Here is an 18801-nt window from a genome sequence, read left to right as displayed (position 1 = left end):
GGCCATAATAGCCAGCACAGGGCTGGACTGAAGCCAGGAGCTTCATCTGGGTCTCCTGTGTGACTGGCAGGGGTCCAAACACTTGGGCTATCTTCTGCTTCTTTTCCCAGGCCATTAGCAGGGAGCTGGATGGGAAGTGGAGCAGCTAAGACAGGAGCTGGCACCTATATGGGATACCAGAGTCTCAGGCAATGGCTTTACTTGCTATGCCACAGCACCAGCCCCCTATTGAAATTCTTAAAATGAATTCAGCAGAAAGTAAATGTATCCCAGATGCTTAAAACTGCTACTGTTTTTCAAAATATTTATTAAGGAAGCAGGCATTTAGCCTAGAGCTTAATATGCCTGCATTGCATTTTGGAGTGCCTAGGTTTAAGTCCTAGTTTCAACTTCTGACTCCATCTTCCTGTCGGTTAAGTGATTGGGTTCTTGCCACTGACATAGGAGACATGGACTGCATTCTCAGCTCCCAGATCCCAGTTTTGGCACCAGCCGAGCCCCAGCTGTTGGAGGCATTTGGGGAATGAACTAACAGATGTGATGTCTTTCTCTGTCTCTCTGCCTCTCAAATAAGTAGATAAAAATTAAATATACATACATACATACATATATATATATATACACATTAAACAGTATTAGGGAAATATTTGCAGAAATTCCACAAATACAATAGTTTTTTTAGTTGCAAATTGGGCTGCTGCTGAAATAATTTTATATTTATTCTTTGAGACACTTTGTTTTGGTAGTCATTTTTTTATGGTTTATATAGCACATAAAATTAAATCACAATTTCTGTTATTTGCACTGAAATTCCGCAACGTTTCATATTACCCTCTTTGCACATTTGTACTCTATCACATTTTCTCTCACCATACCTACAAAACAGTAGTCTTTATACTGTCGTCTTCTACAGTTTCATTTTTTAGCTGGTTCTCTTCAGGCTAGTAGGTCTTCCATCTCCCTTGCCATTTAATGGACTTTACATATTTTTATAATCAAATCTCGAATTCTACTTCATCTTAGGAATATGAGCTTGCTAATGTAGCTATGTTGTTGAAAGATTCAAATTTTATAGTTGGGCAGAGTAGGTACAAACTGTTTTAGCATGAGGTATGCAAGATTATAATTTTGATTTCTAGCTCCTGTTTGCTAAATTTGCTCTCTTCATCCTCCACACTGTAGAAGTTTGTCTTAAATTCTAAAAACTTTGTATTTTATTAGCTTTGTATGAAGTCTTCAAATCAGAAAGTTCATAGAAAATGCATATTTTGAAAAAAATGCATGAATGTCAAAATTTTTTTGCCTCAAAATAAACATTTAAGCCGGCGCCGTGGCTCAATAGGCTAATCCTCCACCTTGCGGCGCCGGCACACCGGGTTCTAGTCCCGGTTGGGGCGCTGGATTCTGTCCCGGTTGCCCCTCTTCCAGGCCAGCTCTCTGCTATGGCCAGGGAGTGCAGTGGAGGATGGCCCAGGTGCTTGGGCCCTGCACCCCATGGGAGACCAGGAAAAGCACCTGGCTCCTGGCTCCTGCCAGGATCAGCGCGGTGCGCCGGCTGCAGCGGCGGCCATTGGAGGGTGAACCAACGGCAAAGGAAGACCTTTCTCTCTGTCTCTCTCTCTCACTGTCCACTCTGCCTGTCAAAAAAAAAAAAAAAAAAAAAAAAAAAAAAAAAAAAAAAAAAAAAAAAAATAAACATTTAATTCCATTTTCTACAAACTATTTGATGTATACTCACATTAAATCCATTTTTATATCTCTGTTGCTGTTCTGGATAACAAGCTCTTAGATAGTTCCTGTACCTTTTGTATCTATAATTTTAATTTAAAGTGCCTAGCACAAAGCTTTTTTCAATGTAATAAACCCTGTAACAATTTTTTGAATAGAGTTAAATTAACTTTCTGTCTGATGAACTTTATAGATAAAAATTTTAACCTATTAGTATGTATGGAATATTTTGTCTTACAGTCTAAAGAGTTTTCATCTTGACTCCAGTGCTGTTCTTTTGTGTCCTGTATATTATCATTTTTGGAAATAATAAGTAAGAATTATATAGTTTTTAGTCTTTTTTTACTTTTCCTTTTTCCCCAGAAACCTTTTATTTAAGGTATAGAAACTTCATGCATTTCGTAAATACAACTTTAACAACATAGTGCTTCTTCCCACCGTACCCACTCTCCTACCTGCACTCCCATACTTCCTCCTCCCTCTCCTATTCCTATTCTTATTTTTTATTAAGATCTATTTTCAATTAACTTTATACACAGAAGATTTACCCTCTGAATGAAGAGTTCAACAAATAGATTGGAAAAAAGAAAAAAAAAAAAACTGTTCCTCCCTCAACAGTTTTTTGATTTTTCATTTGATTGATTTTATGACCCACTGTTCGTTCAGGAGCATGTTTTTCAGTCTCCATGTGTTTACATGTACTCTAGAGATTATTTTTTTGAAGATCTATCTATTTATTTGAAAGGCAGAGTTACAGAGAGGCAGAGAGATAGAAATAGGTCTTCCATCTACTGACTCACTTCCCAAATGGCACAATGGTCAGAGCAGGGCCAATCTGAAGCCAGGAGCCAGGAGATTTCTTCCAGGTCTCCCACGCAAATGCAGGAGCCCAAGCACTTGGGCCACCCTCTGCTGCTTTCCTAGGCCATAGCAGAGAACAGTATTGGAAGAGGAGCAACTGGAACTTGAACCTGCACCCATATGGGATGCCAGCACTGCAGGCAGCAGCTTTACTTGCTACGCCACAGTGCCAGCCTACTAGAGATTCTTGTTGTTGATTTCCAGTTTCATTCCATTGTACTCAGAGAAGATGTGTGGCATGATTTTTATTTTTATTTTTTTAATTTGCTGAGAGTTTATGGTCTAGCCTGTGGTCTATCCTAGAGAAGGTTCCATGCACTGGTGAGAAGAATGTGTATTTTGCAACTATAGGATGAAAAGTTCTGTGGATATCAGTTAGGTCCATTTGGTCCATGGTGTCGATTAACTCTTGTTTTCTTGCTGATTTTCTGATTGATTTGTCCATTGCTGAAAGTAGAGTATTAAAGTCCCTCATTACTATTGTATGGGAGTCTATGTCTCCCTTTAGATGCATTAACATTTCTTTTAAATAGCCAGGTGCCCTGTAATTAGTTGTATATGTTTATAATAGTCACATCTTCCTGTTGAATAGTGCCCTTCTCTTTTAATAGTGCCTGTCTCTTTTAACAGTTTTTGTATTTTGTCTGATATTAGGATGGCTATACCAGCTCTTTTTTAGTTTCTGTTACCATGGACTATCTTTTCCCATCCTTTCATTTTCAGTCTCCTGTATCTTTGTTGGTGAGATCTGTTTTCTTGTAGGCAGCAAATAGATGGGTTTTGTTTTTTAATCCATTCAGCCAGTCTGTGTATTTTAACTGGAGAGTTGAGGCTATTTACATTCAATTCAAGGTGACTATTGATAAGCAATGACTTTGCCCTGCCATTTTCCATAAATATTCCTATTGTTTACTTCATATTTCCATTGTACCTTTGCTGGGAGATTTATCTGCTTTCACTTTCTTTCATACTGATGACTATGTTTCTGTGTGTAGTACATCCTTAAGCATCTTTTTTTTAAAGATTTATTTATTCATTTGAAAGAGTTACACAGAGAGACAGGAGGCAGAGAGAGAGAAAGAGAGAGAGAGAGAGAGAGAGGCCCTCTATCTACTGGTTCACTTCCCAGATGGCCGCAATGGCTGGAGATGCACCGATCTGAAGCCAGGAGCCAAGAACTTCCTCTGGATCTTCCACGTCGGTACAGAGACCCAAGGACTTGGGTCATCCTACACTGATCTCCCAGGCCATGGCAGAGAGCTGGATCAGAAGTGAAGCAGCCAGGTCTTGAACCGGCACCCACATGGGATGCCAGCGGTCCAGGCCAGGCTGTTAACTAGCTGCGCCACAGTGCTGGCCCCCTTATCTTTTTTAAGGCTGGATGAGTGGTGACAGATTCTTTAAATTTCTGTTTGTTATGGAAGATCTTTATTTACCTTCACTCATGAGAGCTTTACAGGATGCAGTATTCTGGGTTGACAGATTTTTTTCTCTTAAGATTTGGAATATATCTCTCTATTCTCTCCTAGCCGGTAAGGATTCTGTTGAAAAGTCAGCTGTGAGTCTAATTGGCAATCCTCTGAGAGTAATCTGGTGTTTCTCTTGTGCACATTTTATAATCTTTTCTGTATGTTTTACTGTGGACAGTTTGACTACAACGTATTACGGTGAGGATCTTGTCTGGTCATGTCTATTAGTAGGTCTGTGTGCTTCCTATATTTGGACATCCCTTTCTTTCTCCAAATTAGGAAAGACTTCTGTAATTATTTCACTAAAATGGCCTTCTAATCCATTCTGTCTTTCCATGCCTTCAGGAATTCCTAAGACCTATATTTTGGGTCATTTGATAGTATCCCATAGGTCTCCATCACTGTTTGTTTTCTAATTTCTCCTTTTTATTTTTTGTCTGACTGTAAAATTTCCAGAAATTTGTCTTCTAATGCAGATATACTTTCTTCTGCCTCATTAAGTCTGTTGTTAAGGCTATCTACCACATTTTTATTTGATCTATTGAATTTCTCATTTCCAGGATTTATTTTTGATTTCTCTTTAAAATCTCAATTTCTTGGGAAAATTTTTCATTTATGTCATGTATGGATTTCTTTAATTCATAGATTTGCTTCTGATTACTTCTAAGCCATCCTACCATCAGTTTTTTAAATTCCATTTCTGGCATTTCTTTAGTCTCTTCATTTTCACATTCTAGTATTGAATAGTTGTGTTCCTTTGGAGGTGTCACGTTGTCTTCCTTATTCTTGTTTCTTTAATTGCTGCATTTCTTTTTAGGCATTTGTGGAGATACTTTTAGGTTTTTTTTACCCCCTATGATGGCTTTTATCTTTGGACTATTTCTCTGTAGATTAGCTTGTGCTGGATGTGGCCAGGGAGCTCTGTTCATTGCTCCAGGGTGAGGGGAGTGTCCAGGGTGACACCCAAATTGAGCATGGTAAATCTAGCTTTTTTTTTTTTAATTTTTTTAATTAGAGGGGAGGTTTAATCTGCTTGTAGTCTTACGTTCACCTTTCCCCCAAGGAGACAAATGCTTGGTCACTAGCTCCAGTGGGTACAGTATTTGTTCATGCTGCCACAAGAACTATACAAAAGTCCTCATTCTGAGCACAGATTCCGCAGCAGTAACTCTCACCAGGAATCAGGAAGCGTGTGGAGCCACCCACAGTGACTGCCCAAAGACCCAGCCACATCCTACACCCACCCATCTAGCCAGCATATTTTTACAGTTCCAGCACACACGGTTCCCATGAGTACCCAGCCCCCTGTCAATTCTCAGCCAGATTCAGGTCTCTCTTCTAGGCTAGTTGGTGTGTGTTGAGCTGACACAACTGTTATGTATGTTATGTATGTCCCATATGCCACAAACCCTCTCTTGCCTAGTTACAGAATACAGGTGCCACATAGTTGGGGAGAGAGAAATGCTCCCTCCCCCCTTTTCTTCTAGGTTGACAGGTACACTGTCCTCCACAGGGCTCCACGTTGGTCTACCCACAGGCTCTACCCACAGGCTCTACCCACAGCTTTATCACCATTGGCTTGGGCTCCTCCAGTCTGGTCTCACCTCACTCTCTAAAGCTGATGCTGAGGCTCTTGGAAGCTGAGGTCCTGAGTTGTGCGTGTCCATAGCCTCCACAAAGATCCATAGTGTCCCCCTAATTTGCATGGCGTTTCCTCTGCAATATTCTCCCTAACTCTTCCCTGAGATTGCACTCTCTCCATTTTTTTTTTAACTATCTTCCCCTAGTCTAGAGCAGTAAGCTTCCTCCCTATTCCACCATCTTAGTCTACACTGTACATAACTAGTATTTAGTCTTTTAATAGACTCTATTACATACAAATTTTTTGTTTTAAAAAATTCAGGTGCAGTATAAACTTCCACATTTCTTTCAGCTGACTGTTCTCATAATTTGATTATTTTCAGTAGTTTTGTGAAAGCAACGTGGAGAGCAACATCTGCATTTTGGACTTAACATTAGGACCTTAATTTGATGATCATATCTGTAATTTACCTGTGCTGTAACCTAAGACATATCATTTAATATTTCTGAAATTCAGTTTTCTTACATATGTTCACAATGCTTTCCATAGTATGTGAAAATGTAAAGAATTAAAGTTTGTAAAAGTAAAGATGCAGTGCTTTTTTTTTTTTTTTTTTTTTTTTTAAGACAGAGTTAGTGAGAGAGAGAGAGAGACAGAGAGAAAGGGCTTCCTTTTTCTGTTGGTTTACCCCCCAAATGGCTGCTACGGCCGGCGCGCTATACCGAAGCCAGGAGCCAGGTGCTTCCTCCTGGTCTCCCATGTGGGTGTAGGGCCCAAGCGCTTGGGCCATCCTTCACTGCCTTCCTGGGCCACAGCAGAGAGCTGGACTGGAAGAGGAACAACCGGGACAGAACTGGCGCCCCAGCCGGGACTAGAACCCAGGGTGCCGACGCCGCAGGTGGAGGATTAGCCAAGTGAGCCATGGTGCCGGCCAATTCATGTTCATTTAATAGAACAGTACATTTGAGTGTACGCCTGTTATAGAACCAAAAGACACTGCACAAATGATAAATATCTGTTACCCAAATAAGAGACATGCCTGTGACACTGGTAGTCAAATGATGCACAAAGTCTATGAATAGCTGTTATATATTATATTCCCAAAGAACTTATAGACTTTTATTCATAGCTTGTTTGCTCTTAATATTCCTATAATTCTATAGGTTTGAGTATCAGCTTGAAATTCCCAATTTTATCAACTAGACAAAAAAAAAAATAAGCAAAGGAACAACAGAGCAAATCTACACTGTGAACCAAATGGACCTAATCAGTATTTATATCTACAGAATACACATTCTTTTCATCATTGCATGGAATGTTTGGTAGGATAGACCACATGCTAGGTCATAAAACAAGTCTCAATTTTTTTAAAAAATTGAAAGCATACCATGTATGTTTTCTGATCACAATGGAATTATGCTGGAAATTAACAACTTAAACACTCTAGAAAGTGTACAAACAACATGCTCCCAAAAGAACAGTGGGTCATAGAAGAAATCAAAAGGGAAATAAAATAAATTCCTAGAAACTAAAGGAAAGTAACAATATAACATATCAAAACTGTGGGATACAGCAAAAGCATTGTTAAGAAGAATGTTTATTGCAATTGGTGCCTACATCAAGAAATTAGAAAGGCATAAAATAAAGGAGCTGTCAATCCATCTCAAGGACCCAGAAAAACAACAGCAAACTGAACCCAAAGCTAGTAGGAAAAAAGAAATAATTCAAATTAGAGAAAGAATAAACAAAATTGAAACCAAAAATCAATACATAAGATCAATGAAACTAAAATCTGGATTTTTTGAAAAATAAGCAAAATTCACACACCATTGGCTCAACTAACCAAAAAAAAGGGGGGTGGTGGAAGAAGCCCCAAATTAATAAAATCAGAGATGACAAAGGAGATGTTAAAATGGATACCACAGAAATAAAAAAAAGTCATCAGGAATTACTACAAACAGTTGTTTGCCAATAGATTGCAAATTAGAAAATCTAGAAGAAATGGATAGATTTCTGGGCACATACAATCTAACAAAATTGAGTCTTGACATTAAAAACTTAAATAAGCAAATAACCAAGATGATGAATGAATCCCCAGAGTATGAGTTTAATAGTTGGTGGTTATATGATTTTATTTAATCAATTTTAGGGAAGTTTTGGGATCTGGCTTAGCCTAGGTATGTAGACTTTACTGATGTGAAGAACATGTGGGATTTGTAGTTCAGAGATCTGAGTTTGAATCCCAGCACTATCACTTCTGACATCTGAGACCTTTCTTGTTACATCACTCTCTGTGCCTCATTTTCCTCATGTTTCCCGCCTGCCATTTAGAGATAAGATCCAGTGGCATTGGCATATAAACAAAACCAATTTTCCATGTCTCATTTATTAAAATGCTTTATATTGAATTTACTGAAATGATTTTTTTCCTTAATACTCTTATGTATTTTCTCTTTGTTTTACAACGTTACACCTTCAGGAGACAGTTTTCTCCCAGATGTTTTCACTTGCATTTTTGTGAGTTGAATCTTTTCTGACTCATATTTCCTAAGCCTTTTTAGACCTTAGAGAATATTTGCCGTAAATGACAGCATGTTAAAATTATATTTTTCAGGGTGTCTGAAAGTGCCTAATATTTTTGTTAAACACAATCAATGCTTAATATTTAACATAGTTGTGCAATCTTGAACTTTAAATGGACTTTACAGGTCATTATAGGTCTTTTGAGTAAATATGGTACCTTAGATTATTAGCGACAGTTTTATAAAAATATTCTCAGAACTGTGGCATTCCTCTTAGTTGTGTACCTAGTTGTTTATCTTCTGTATCTCAAATACCAGTGAACTAGTATTTTCTTTTTTTTCTTATGTTTTCCATCATTTCCCTCCGCTTTTCTTTCCTTGTAATTAGGATAATTTGGTAAACTCAGGGCATATAGTTTGAAACATTTTGAAATCTTTTTTTTGGAAATGAATCTGAAATTAGAATTTATAAATTTCAGAAGCCTTTGACTCTTCTTTGCATTACAGTTTCAGCCTTCTAAGAAGCATATTAGAATCTTGTAATTTAGGATTACTGATAAATCTGCTGAAGTGGTATCTAGAGTTCTAGTATGTCTCAAATAATCTATTATAGCCACAGGGATTCAATAAAATAGAAAGTTGAAGAAATTATAATTGAAAAGGAGATAGTAAAATAACTTTTGATGTTTTAGTTTATCAAAGAAAATCTTCTTGGTTATTTATGTGCTTACATTCTAGGTAATTAAGTATAGCATTTGTTCTGTGTTCCATATCTATCAAACCATGGTTCTTTAATTCCTAGTATACCAGGAAAAAAAAAAAACTTAACCATCATCACTATTTACTATCTGTGTCCAGTAGACCTTTGTTACATATATATGTATCATATAACATATATGTATGCATATGTAAGTATTTGTATATGTAAAATTTGAAAACAACCTGAAATTTTAATGAAAAATTAGATATGACAAATTCAAATTTTTATCCCAAGTTGTCCTGATTTTGAAAAGTGCATGGTATACAAAAGTGGTCAATTTATTTGACTGCAGCTAACTGCCCATACATTGTCATATATTCACCTGGAGCTCACATACATCCATTTTAAATACTGATTTCCATATTTCAAAGACAGTTTTAATTGATTCTAACTTATAATTTATGGTTATTCTTGGCTCTTGCATGGTTAAAGTACAGCTTTTAAAAAACTTTAACATCTTCCCATTTTAAGAGGATGACCAGCTTCTTTTTTCCATAATAGTAAAACATTTCTTATTTTTTATTTATTAACAGAAGGTCAATCTAGAAGATTCATCTATTTATTTGGGAGGCAGAGTTACACACAGAGAGAGAGAGAGAGAGAGACAGAGAGAAAGGTCTTCTATCTGCTGGTTTACTACCCAATGGCTGCTACAGTTGAAGCTAGGCCTATCCGAAGCTAAGAGCCAAAACTTTTTCTGGGTCTCCCATGTGGGTACAGTTACGCAAGCACTTGGGACTACTTCCACTGTTTTTCTCAGGCCACAAGCAGAGAGCTAGAACAGAAAAGGACACGAACTGGCACCCATATGGGATGCCAGCACCACAAGCAGAGGCTTAGCTTACTGTGCTACAGCACTAGCCCCTATCTTCACCTTGAAGCAGTCCGAGAGTTTTGCTTATGATATTAATTTCATCATTATCAGTTTACAGAGCTGGTATCTCTTTGTATTTATCTTATAATTGTGAAATATCTGTCTCCTTCTGTTTGCCTTTATGGACATTAAATAGAAATTGCAAATTTTCAGCTGTGCTCTTGGATTACTCAAACAAGAAAAGATATTGTATCCAGAGGTCTTTTATATATTCCTGGAAATATGATGGAGTATTTTGGGTATTGCAAAATGAAAACTGAAGGATATATGGTAATTTGTGTCACTATTGTATCATCCCTCTGAGTCTGTAATTTGTCTTATGGTAGCCACTATCCATTTGGGGCTATTGAACACTATTATACATTTACTAGTGTATATTTCAAAGATTTAGTGGCAAATGTAAATATACAAAAAAATATACACACACAGCTAATTTTTATATTAACTATTTGTGGAAATTGTATTAATTTTAGTATTTTAGTAAAATTAAAATATCCTGTATAAAACCAAACTTCATGGGGCTGGTGCTGTGGCACAGTGAGTTAAACTGTGGCCTGTAGTACTGGCATTTCATATAGATGCTAGTTCAAGTCCTGGCTGCTCCACTTCCAATCCAGCCCCCTGCTAATGTGCCTGGGAAAGCAGTGGGAGATGAACTAAGTCCCTGGGCCCCTCCCTGCACTCAAGTGGGAGACCTGGAAGAAGCTCTGGCTCCTGCCACTGGCCTGGCACAACTGTGCATTGCAGCCATCTGGGGAATGAACCAGCAAATAGATCTCCAGCTCACTGTCTCTCCCTCTTTCTGTCTCTCCCTCTCTCCCTCTATAACTCTACCTTTCAAGTAAATAAATTTTTTTTAAAAAAGAAACCTCACCATTTTCTTGTTTCCTATTTTTTTGGTGCTCACTAAAAGGTTTAATATTTTATGTGGCTTGATTTGTTGCTTGCAATGTTATTCTGTTGGATAGCACTGTTCTAAGTAGCTCTGTTATTCTTTTATTATTTTGGTCATTTTCAGCATTGTTAGAAATAATTGATGGATAAAGATGAAATAATTGTCAGGATGATGCAATAACAGAATTTCAACATACAGGAAGAATATGTATCTTAGATTCATGACGGGATCCAGAGGACCCCTATGGCAAAGGCAAAACACAATGTTCCATTCTTTTTTTTTTTTTTTTTTCCATTCTTTTTTTATAAGTTAATTTTCTTTCCGTTCTCTGAAACAATTCTAAGAATATGAGTATCAATTCTCACAGGTAGTTGGTATTTTCCAAAAGAAGCTAAAATTGTATCCAGTGAATTCTAATGATGTATTAGGAGTTAAATATTTTACATTTTATATTTACCAGCTCCAGTTGGAATTTTCCAAAAGAAGCTAAAATTGTATCCAATGAATTCTGATGGTATATTAGGAGTTAAATATTTTTACAGTTTATATTTACTAGCTCCAGAGTAGGAGCTTTTGTTGGCATGATTTTTAGGGATGATTCTAAGTGCCTAAATTCATCTTGGTAGCACTGGGTTATTTTTGTGTTTTCAATGAGAATGACAAAAGGGCTTAATATGAAATAATTTATCCATCTATTGGATGCATGGCACATCTTATGGTACACAGGATGCATTAGCCACCATATGTGTATTTTTAAATAGATTTGAAAATATATTTCTGTAAATGTAAGAAATAATACTGCATGTGTAACTGAGCATCTTTTCTTTTTTCCTTATAGACTTTTGTGAATGATGTAAGAATTCCAGAACAGACTTATATCACCTTGAAACTTGAAGATAAGCTGAGATTTGGATATGATATCCTTATATGGCTTTTTGTATTTATTAAATTTATTCAAAAATATGTACTCTGGTGTAAGTGAACATTTCTTTAGACATAAAAATTCATAGGGTAGGTATGCTAGAAATCTCTGTTTATTGGGTACCTCCCCATACTAAAGCACTATGTATTTTAAAATGATATTTTTATTGTTGTTACTATGCCTGTTCCTAAAAATAATCCTGGAAAAGTTGATGACTCTATTTTCTCTGAGTTGCCGCACCTCCCCCATTCTGTGTAGTTTCACTAACAAGCTCCCTGCAGTGCTATTGCTTATATAATTTGGGTATCAAGAATACAGCTGGGGTTTGTCCAGCCCAGGGATTATTTTCAATGCGAACCACCCCCTAGGAGAAATGTAAGAATATAAACCTACTTTTTCTTCCATTCCTACACTTACTCTGTTTTACATATTACAACTAAATTGCCTATTGAATTCAGACTTTTCATTATCCCAAGTCTTCTAAGATAGACTATTCCCGATTAAGCACATTGTACCTTCAGTGTGTATTTAAGATTTCTTGTATTAAAAATAGGAGTCTGAAAACATAGACATGACTGTATTATGGAATATTAGGCAGAATAATTGGTCACTAGTGAAGATAAAGGATGTGATTGAAGAAAAATAAAAATATAATTTTTTGAACAAGAAATTTTGTGAAAAGAGCCTGTTTATATATAAATATATTCTGAATTTCTTTCTTAGCTTTTTAATTAACTACGTTTATCTGGACTTTCAAAATGAAGAATGTATTTAACATATTGACAGAATGAGCATTTATTACTCTAGTAGAGAAATATCTCAAATATCATTGTTGCTCAAAATAAGAAATGATTCCTTGAAATCTTTGGAAAATAAAAATTTAAATGAATTTTTAAGGTCAAGCATTTGGCCTAGTGATAGACACCAGTTGGAACATCTACATCCTGTATCAGAGTTTCTGGGTTTGAGTCCTGGTTCCACTTCTGATTCTGGCTTTCTGCTAATGCACACCCTTGGAGGCAGCAGGTCATACTTGTATCCCTGCCATGAACATGGGAGGCCTGGATGGGGTTCTGGCTCTTGTCTTTGGCATGGCCCAGCTCCAGACTTTGCAGGTATTCGAGGGGTGAAGGAGCAGATGGAAGTGCCCCCCTCACACCACCAATTTGTCTGTCTCTATCTCTGTCTCTCAGGTAAATAAATAAAAAATTTTAAAGTTTGTATCACATTTTACAGTGTTTCTACTTGTAGACCCAAACAAGTATACTAAAGGACAACTAATGCTTATTTTTTATATACTTTAAATCAGGAAAAATTCGCATAAAATGATTAAGAGCACCAAAGCCTGATGAATGAGTCATTTTCCACCAGTTTAAATTTCAGCAGTAAACAATCACAAATACAATTTGAATTTCATTACTTTTGCTATCTTTGACATCAGCTGTTTCAAAACATGAGCAAACATTAGGAAAGTTTGGTTTTTAATAAAGCTATAAAGTTAACTTTGAATTTTAAATCAAGAAAAGGCTATTAAATAATAATTCAGGGTTTTCCGGATTGTATAGTAATTTTTTAGTTGTGAACTAAAATTTCTTTTTTATATACCAACTTATGTATGTTGAGAGTTGCTAAGACACTTGTTTTGTCCCAGATTTTCTCTGAGTTGTACAGTGTTGAGCTAGAGCTACTGTTCAAATGCCCAGGTGAGGCTCAATTAATTTCATTAAAATAGCATCCTATATTTGCTTCTGATTTTGAGTCTTAAAATTTAATCTCATGGGATGAATTTTAAAAGAAAATTTTATATATATGTATATATTATTTACATGTTTCTTTTTAAATTTTATTTTTATTAGTATAAAGAGAACAGATTTCATGTGTTTCATAGACACAGTTCTAAGAAGATAGCCATACTTCCTTTGCCCCTCCCCCCAACCCTCCCTTCCTTTTTTCTTGTTTCCCCTTAATTTTTGCAATAACATATATTCTATTTCCTTTATAATCACAGGTATATTTATCTGTTTCTATATAAAGCTATACTACAATGAAGAAATTGTTGTCCTTTTCATTGTAAAATTAATCTTAATAGCCAATCAGTAAACTGTTGTACCTTAGGGTGGAAAACTAACTAAAGTGCTTTAACAATAGAAAGAACACTTTAACATGAATTGAGAATAGGATTAGGAAACATAGTTTATCTATCAGAAGTGCTTTTTCATAACTAGAAAAGTTAAATGATTAGGAAAAGCATGTCGTTAGTAAATTATTCAAGTTTTAAAATTGATAAACTCACAGGAGGTACTGAAATGCTGCTATAATCAGAATAAACTTCAGAGAGTGGTAATAAATTTACAAGTGGCCAAAAATTTGTCAGATAAGTAAGTATATTAGGGGCCAGAATGCATCAACCCTGATAAGCTATTTATAAGGATTTTGACTTTTATTCTGAGTGAAATAGGAAGCTCTTGTAGGTTTTTGATCCAGGGAGTGATAGGATGCGAGCTGCCTATCTAAAGAGGTCATCTGGCTAATCCTTTTTAAAGACGACTAAAGTGGAGATAGAAATGAAAAGGGAGACTAGTTAGGAAGCAATCGCAGTAGCAGAAGTAAGAATTAAAGGAGACTTGGACCAAAGAGATAGAAGTGGCACACAGTCATGCTCATTACTTTTTACATTTCATGGCTGCTTTCCCTCTATCACAGCAGAATTGACCAGCTGGCAGTCGAGACCATGTGGCCTTAAACTTCTAAAATACTTACTATCTGGACTTTTTCAGTTTCCTAACCTCTGCTGTAACAAGTAACTCATGAATCATGAGGTTGTCCAGCCTGACTGTGGGTAGCTGGTACTTTTTCTGATCTTTTGTGAGAAGTGAGCATTCTCACTTCTAGTACCATCAGGTGGCTCTTGTGGAGCCCTTGGTAATTTTTTAAAATATGCTGGTTAGTACCCTGAACTGAACAACTGAGTAAGGCTCTGAAGATCTTTTCTTCAGTACCCAGCCTTGTGAGCTCTCATCATGTTGGTCCACCTAGACTTTCAACTTCGTTTCTAAGAAAATAACCATCCTTACTTCCAGCTTCATTTCCTTCACAGCTCAGGGAGTCTGCTAGGCTCTGCCTAGATTAGGATTTACAGTGTGACCCAGAAACCCTCAGTGTAGTGAGTTGAGGCAGTGATTGGACTTACCTATTTGTTTCTTTTCTACTAGAGATTTTTCTTGATGCTAATTGTTTTGTAAAACATTGCTTAATATACTTTACCCATATTTTGGTTGTTTTAGGTAGAAGAATAAATCTTAATCCTTTTACTGTATCTTGTCCAGAAGCAGAAGACTGAGAAGTTGGTTTTAGACATGTTGGATATGCAGGTTGAATCTAGAGGGAAGCATAGGCTAGAAACAAGCACTGGAAAATTTTCATTTTGTAAATAATATTTAAAATCTTGAAATTGAATAAGCTCACCAAGGGAATGGATATATATCAGTAAGAGGTGCAAGGATCTAAACTTCCTACATTCTAATTTTAAGAGGTACCTGGGATGGCCGGCACTGCGGCTCACTTGGCCCGGGAAGGCAGTGGAGGATGGCCCAAGTGTTTGGGCCCTGCACCCGAATGGGAGACTAGGAGGAAGCACCTGGCTCCTGGCTTCAGATCAGCGCAGTGCACTGGCCATAGCGGCCAGTTTGGGGGGTGAACCAATGGAAAAAGGAAGACCTTTCTCTTCTGTCTCTCTCTCTGACTAACTCTGCCTGTCAAAAAAAAAAAAAAAAAAAAAAGAGGTATCTGGGATATGGAGATAATAGGAAGGAACCACTGATGAGCTAGGAGGAAAAGCAGTTTAACTTGGTTTCCATTTTTGGTGATAAATCATTCAAACATCACTTAAATACCTAAAATCTCAAAATCTCCTTCATCATCATCCCAATCATATAAGTCATGATAAGTATAAAATCCAGTACCTTCTTTAAAATTGGAATTGGTATCTTTCACCTAGAAATGCCTGTTATAACTGTTTATGACCCACAAAATGATTGAGTTAGTCTTCTTAGAAACAAAGTGGAAAAAAAATACATTGTCATAGCATCTGAAATCATGATTAATCTATACTTTGAATATTACATGTAGCACTGTTTGCTGGGAAGTCCAGATTATAATTCTAACGATCCAGGGGAGTGAAACATAATTAAGTATTGAGGTAGGCCTTGTGGTGCTGTGGGTTAAGCTACAACTTGGGATGCCAGCACCCCATATCAGATCCTGGAATCAAGTCCTGCCTCTGCAATCCAACCTCCTACAAATGCACACCCAGAGAACCAGCAGATGATGGCCCAGTACTTGGGTCCCTGTTACCCACCTAGGAGACCTGGATGGCATTCTTGGAGCCTAGCTTCAACTTGGCCAAGTCCTGGCTATTGCAAGCTTATGGGGAATGAACCAGAGGATGAAAGATCTATCTCCCTTTCTCTTTAAAGTAAGCAAAATAAATTTTAAGAAAATCCAGAATTTTCCTTGCATGCATTAAGATATTTTTCTGATTAGTGTGACTGATACCCATGACAAAATATGAATGTACTTCCCAAATTTCATAAAAGGAAGTTATTTCTCAAAGCTTAAAAACATAAAATTTTAAAAATTAATGGAGATGAGCTGTTGGATCAATAAATGAGATGACAGAAGAAAAGTTAAAATTCATTACTTTAGGGGGGCCAGTACTGTGGCACAGCTGGTTAAGCCACAGCCTGCAGCGCCAACATCTGGGTTCAAGTCCCAGCTGCTCAACTTCTGATCCAGCTCCCTGCATGTGGCCTGGGAAAGCAGTGGAAGATGGCCCAAGTGCTTGGGCCCTCCCTCCTATGTGGGAGACCCAAAAGAAGCTTCTGGCTGCTGGCTTTGGCCTGGCTCAGCCCTGGTCATTGTGGCCATCTGGGGAGTGAACCAACAAATGGAACAACAAATGGAAAATTGATCTCTGTCTCCCCTTCTCTCTCTCTCTCTCTCTCTCTCTCTAACTATGCCTTTCAAATAAATAAATCTTTAAAACTAAAAGTCAGTTACTTGAAAAAGAAAAAAACTATGCTTCTATAGAAAAGGGTCTTCTACAAGTGGAAAGGTACCCACTTCCTAAAAAGAAATAATTTGATAAAATTTTAAGAAAAATTAAGCAGCTACATAAAATCTTCCTCTTGGAAAGTTTTTTGCCATTAATTTTCTTAACCAGTGGCATTTTCTAGTACATGCCTTGTTAATACAGTGTGGAATGTAATTTAGCATCATATTTTATTAATTAAGAATTTTTCCAAATTATGAGGAAAAACAAAAGAGAAAAAATATTTTGGATAATTTTAAGAATTTTAAGGATAGCTTTAATATATATGTGTGTCATATATTAACATCAGTTGGAAAAATGGATTTTCTATTTTTTTTTTTTTGACAGGCAGAGTGGACAGTGAGAGAGAGAGACAGAGAAAAAGGTCTGCCTTTCCGTTGGTTCACCCCCCAATGGCCGCTGCGGCCGGCACGCTGCGCCGATCTGAAACCAGGAGCCGGGTGCTTCTCCTGGTCTCCCATAGGCTGCAGGGCCCAAGCACCTGGGCCATCCTCCACTGCACTCCCAGGCCACAGCAGAGAGCTGGACTGGAAGAGGAGCAACTGGGACTGAAGCCGGTGCCCCAACCAGGACTGGAACCCAGAGTGCCAGCGCTGCAGGCAGAGGATTAGCCTATTGAGCCACGGCGCCAGCCTCATTTTCCATTCTTACATCAAATTTTAATCAAGTCTTCTCATTTAACATCAGTGTCACAAGAGTCATGATTATTTAGTAATGTCATAGTTTTTCAGTATCTTTTTTTAAAGATTTACTTATGTATTTGAGAGGCAGAGTTACAGATAGAGAGAGGGAGAGAGAGAAGGTCATTCATTGGCTGGTTCACTCCCAAGATGGCTGCAATGGTCTGAGTTGGGCTTATCTGAAGCCAGAAGCAAGGAGCTTCTTCCAGGTCTCTCACATGGGTGTCGGGGCCAAGCATTTGGGCCATCTTCTACTGCTTTCCCAGGCCATGAGCAGGGACTCGGACTGATGCCCCTTTGGGATGCTGGTGCCACAGGTGGATGCTTAGCCTAGTACGCCACAGCGCCAGCCCATAGTTCTTCAGTGTTAATGCTCATGTAAATTATTTGACTATGTGATACTTTTTAAAATTGTTTATCCTAAGCAACAAAGGCTCATTAGGTAGTATTAGGAAAAATTTGAAAATGTCACCGTTTCTTGTGATAGATACCACCCTAACACAAGGGTGGGGAACTCCCAGTCTGCAGAGCATAGGGGACCTACAAAATACTGGTCTTGCCCACCAAGGCAACAGCAGGCAGAATTTAAAATTCAATAAATCTATTAACAGAGTGATTTTTAAATCAATAGTGTTGTATGGTCTGCAAATGCTGTTATAAATATCCAAATGGCTCTTGGCAGAAAGTTCCCCACTCCTGCTTAATGGAACAACTTAATGACTTAATTTTTAAAATGGCTTTTGACACTGTGTTCACTATGATTATCCATCACTTCACGTTTTAAGGCCATACCCCTAGGAAAAGCTAAAATTGTCATTACAGTAAAGAGGGGGTGTCCAAGAGCACATTAACAGAATGCAGGTGTACCTCCATGATCTTTCTTTTAGAGAAACATTTACTGAATGAATTGAACATAGGAATGACTTGGAATAGCAATCCTCATCTTAAATAAGAAGTGAGGGATTAACCTACAAAGTTTTTTTTTTTTTTTTTTTTTTTTTTAAGATTTATTTATTTATTTGAAAGAGTTGCACAGAGAAGAGAGGCAAAGAAAGAGAGAGAGGGTTCTTCCATCTGCTGGTTCACTCCCCAATTGGCCGCAGTAACCACAGCTGTGCCGATCCAAGGCCAGGTGCCAGGAGCTTCCTCCAGCTTTTCCCACACTTGGGCTTGGGCCATCTGCTTTCCCTTGCCATAACAGAGAGCTGGATGGGAAGTGGAGCAGCCAGGACTTGAACTGGCACCAATATGGGTTGCTGGCACAGCAGGCAGCGGCTTTACCCGCTACCTAAAATTTTTAATAAATAAGAATTTGAACTCTTTTAGCATTGCCCTCATGAGCAGTTACACCTCAGTTTTCATTTTTCTTGACTACTGCGTTAAAAACAGCTACCTAGC

General features: G+C 37.5%; 1 protein-coding gene across 1 annotated transcript in view; it reads left to right on the top strand.

The window, feature by feature from the left end:
• The window catches only part of CEP170 (centrosomal protein 170), a 149628-nt gene that overhangs the window by 35014 nt on the left and 95813 nt on the right, over positions 1-18801 (top strand). The window contains 1 exon segment of the mRNA XM_051820776.3: positions 11530-11611. Coding sequence (XP_051676736.1) covers positions 11530-11611 — 82 coding nt within the window.

The sequence above is a fragment of the Oryctolagus cuniculus genome, chromosome 13, assembly GCF_051225735.1.
Source record: "Oryctolagus cuniculus isolate XC-2025 breed Fujian yellow rabbit chromosome 13, ASM5122573v1, whole genome shotgun sequence".
NCBI lineage: Eukaryota > Metazoa > Chordata > Mammalia > Lagomorpha > Leporidae > Oryctolagus > Oryctolagus cuniculus.
Note: the sequence above shows the minus strand (reverse complement) of the source record. Positions and strands in the feature narration are given on the sequence as shown.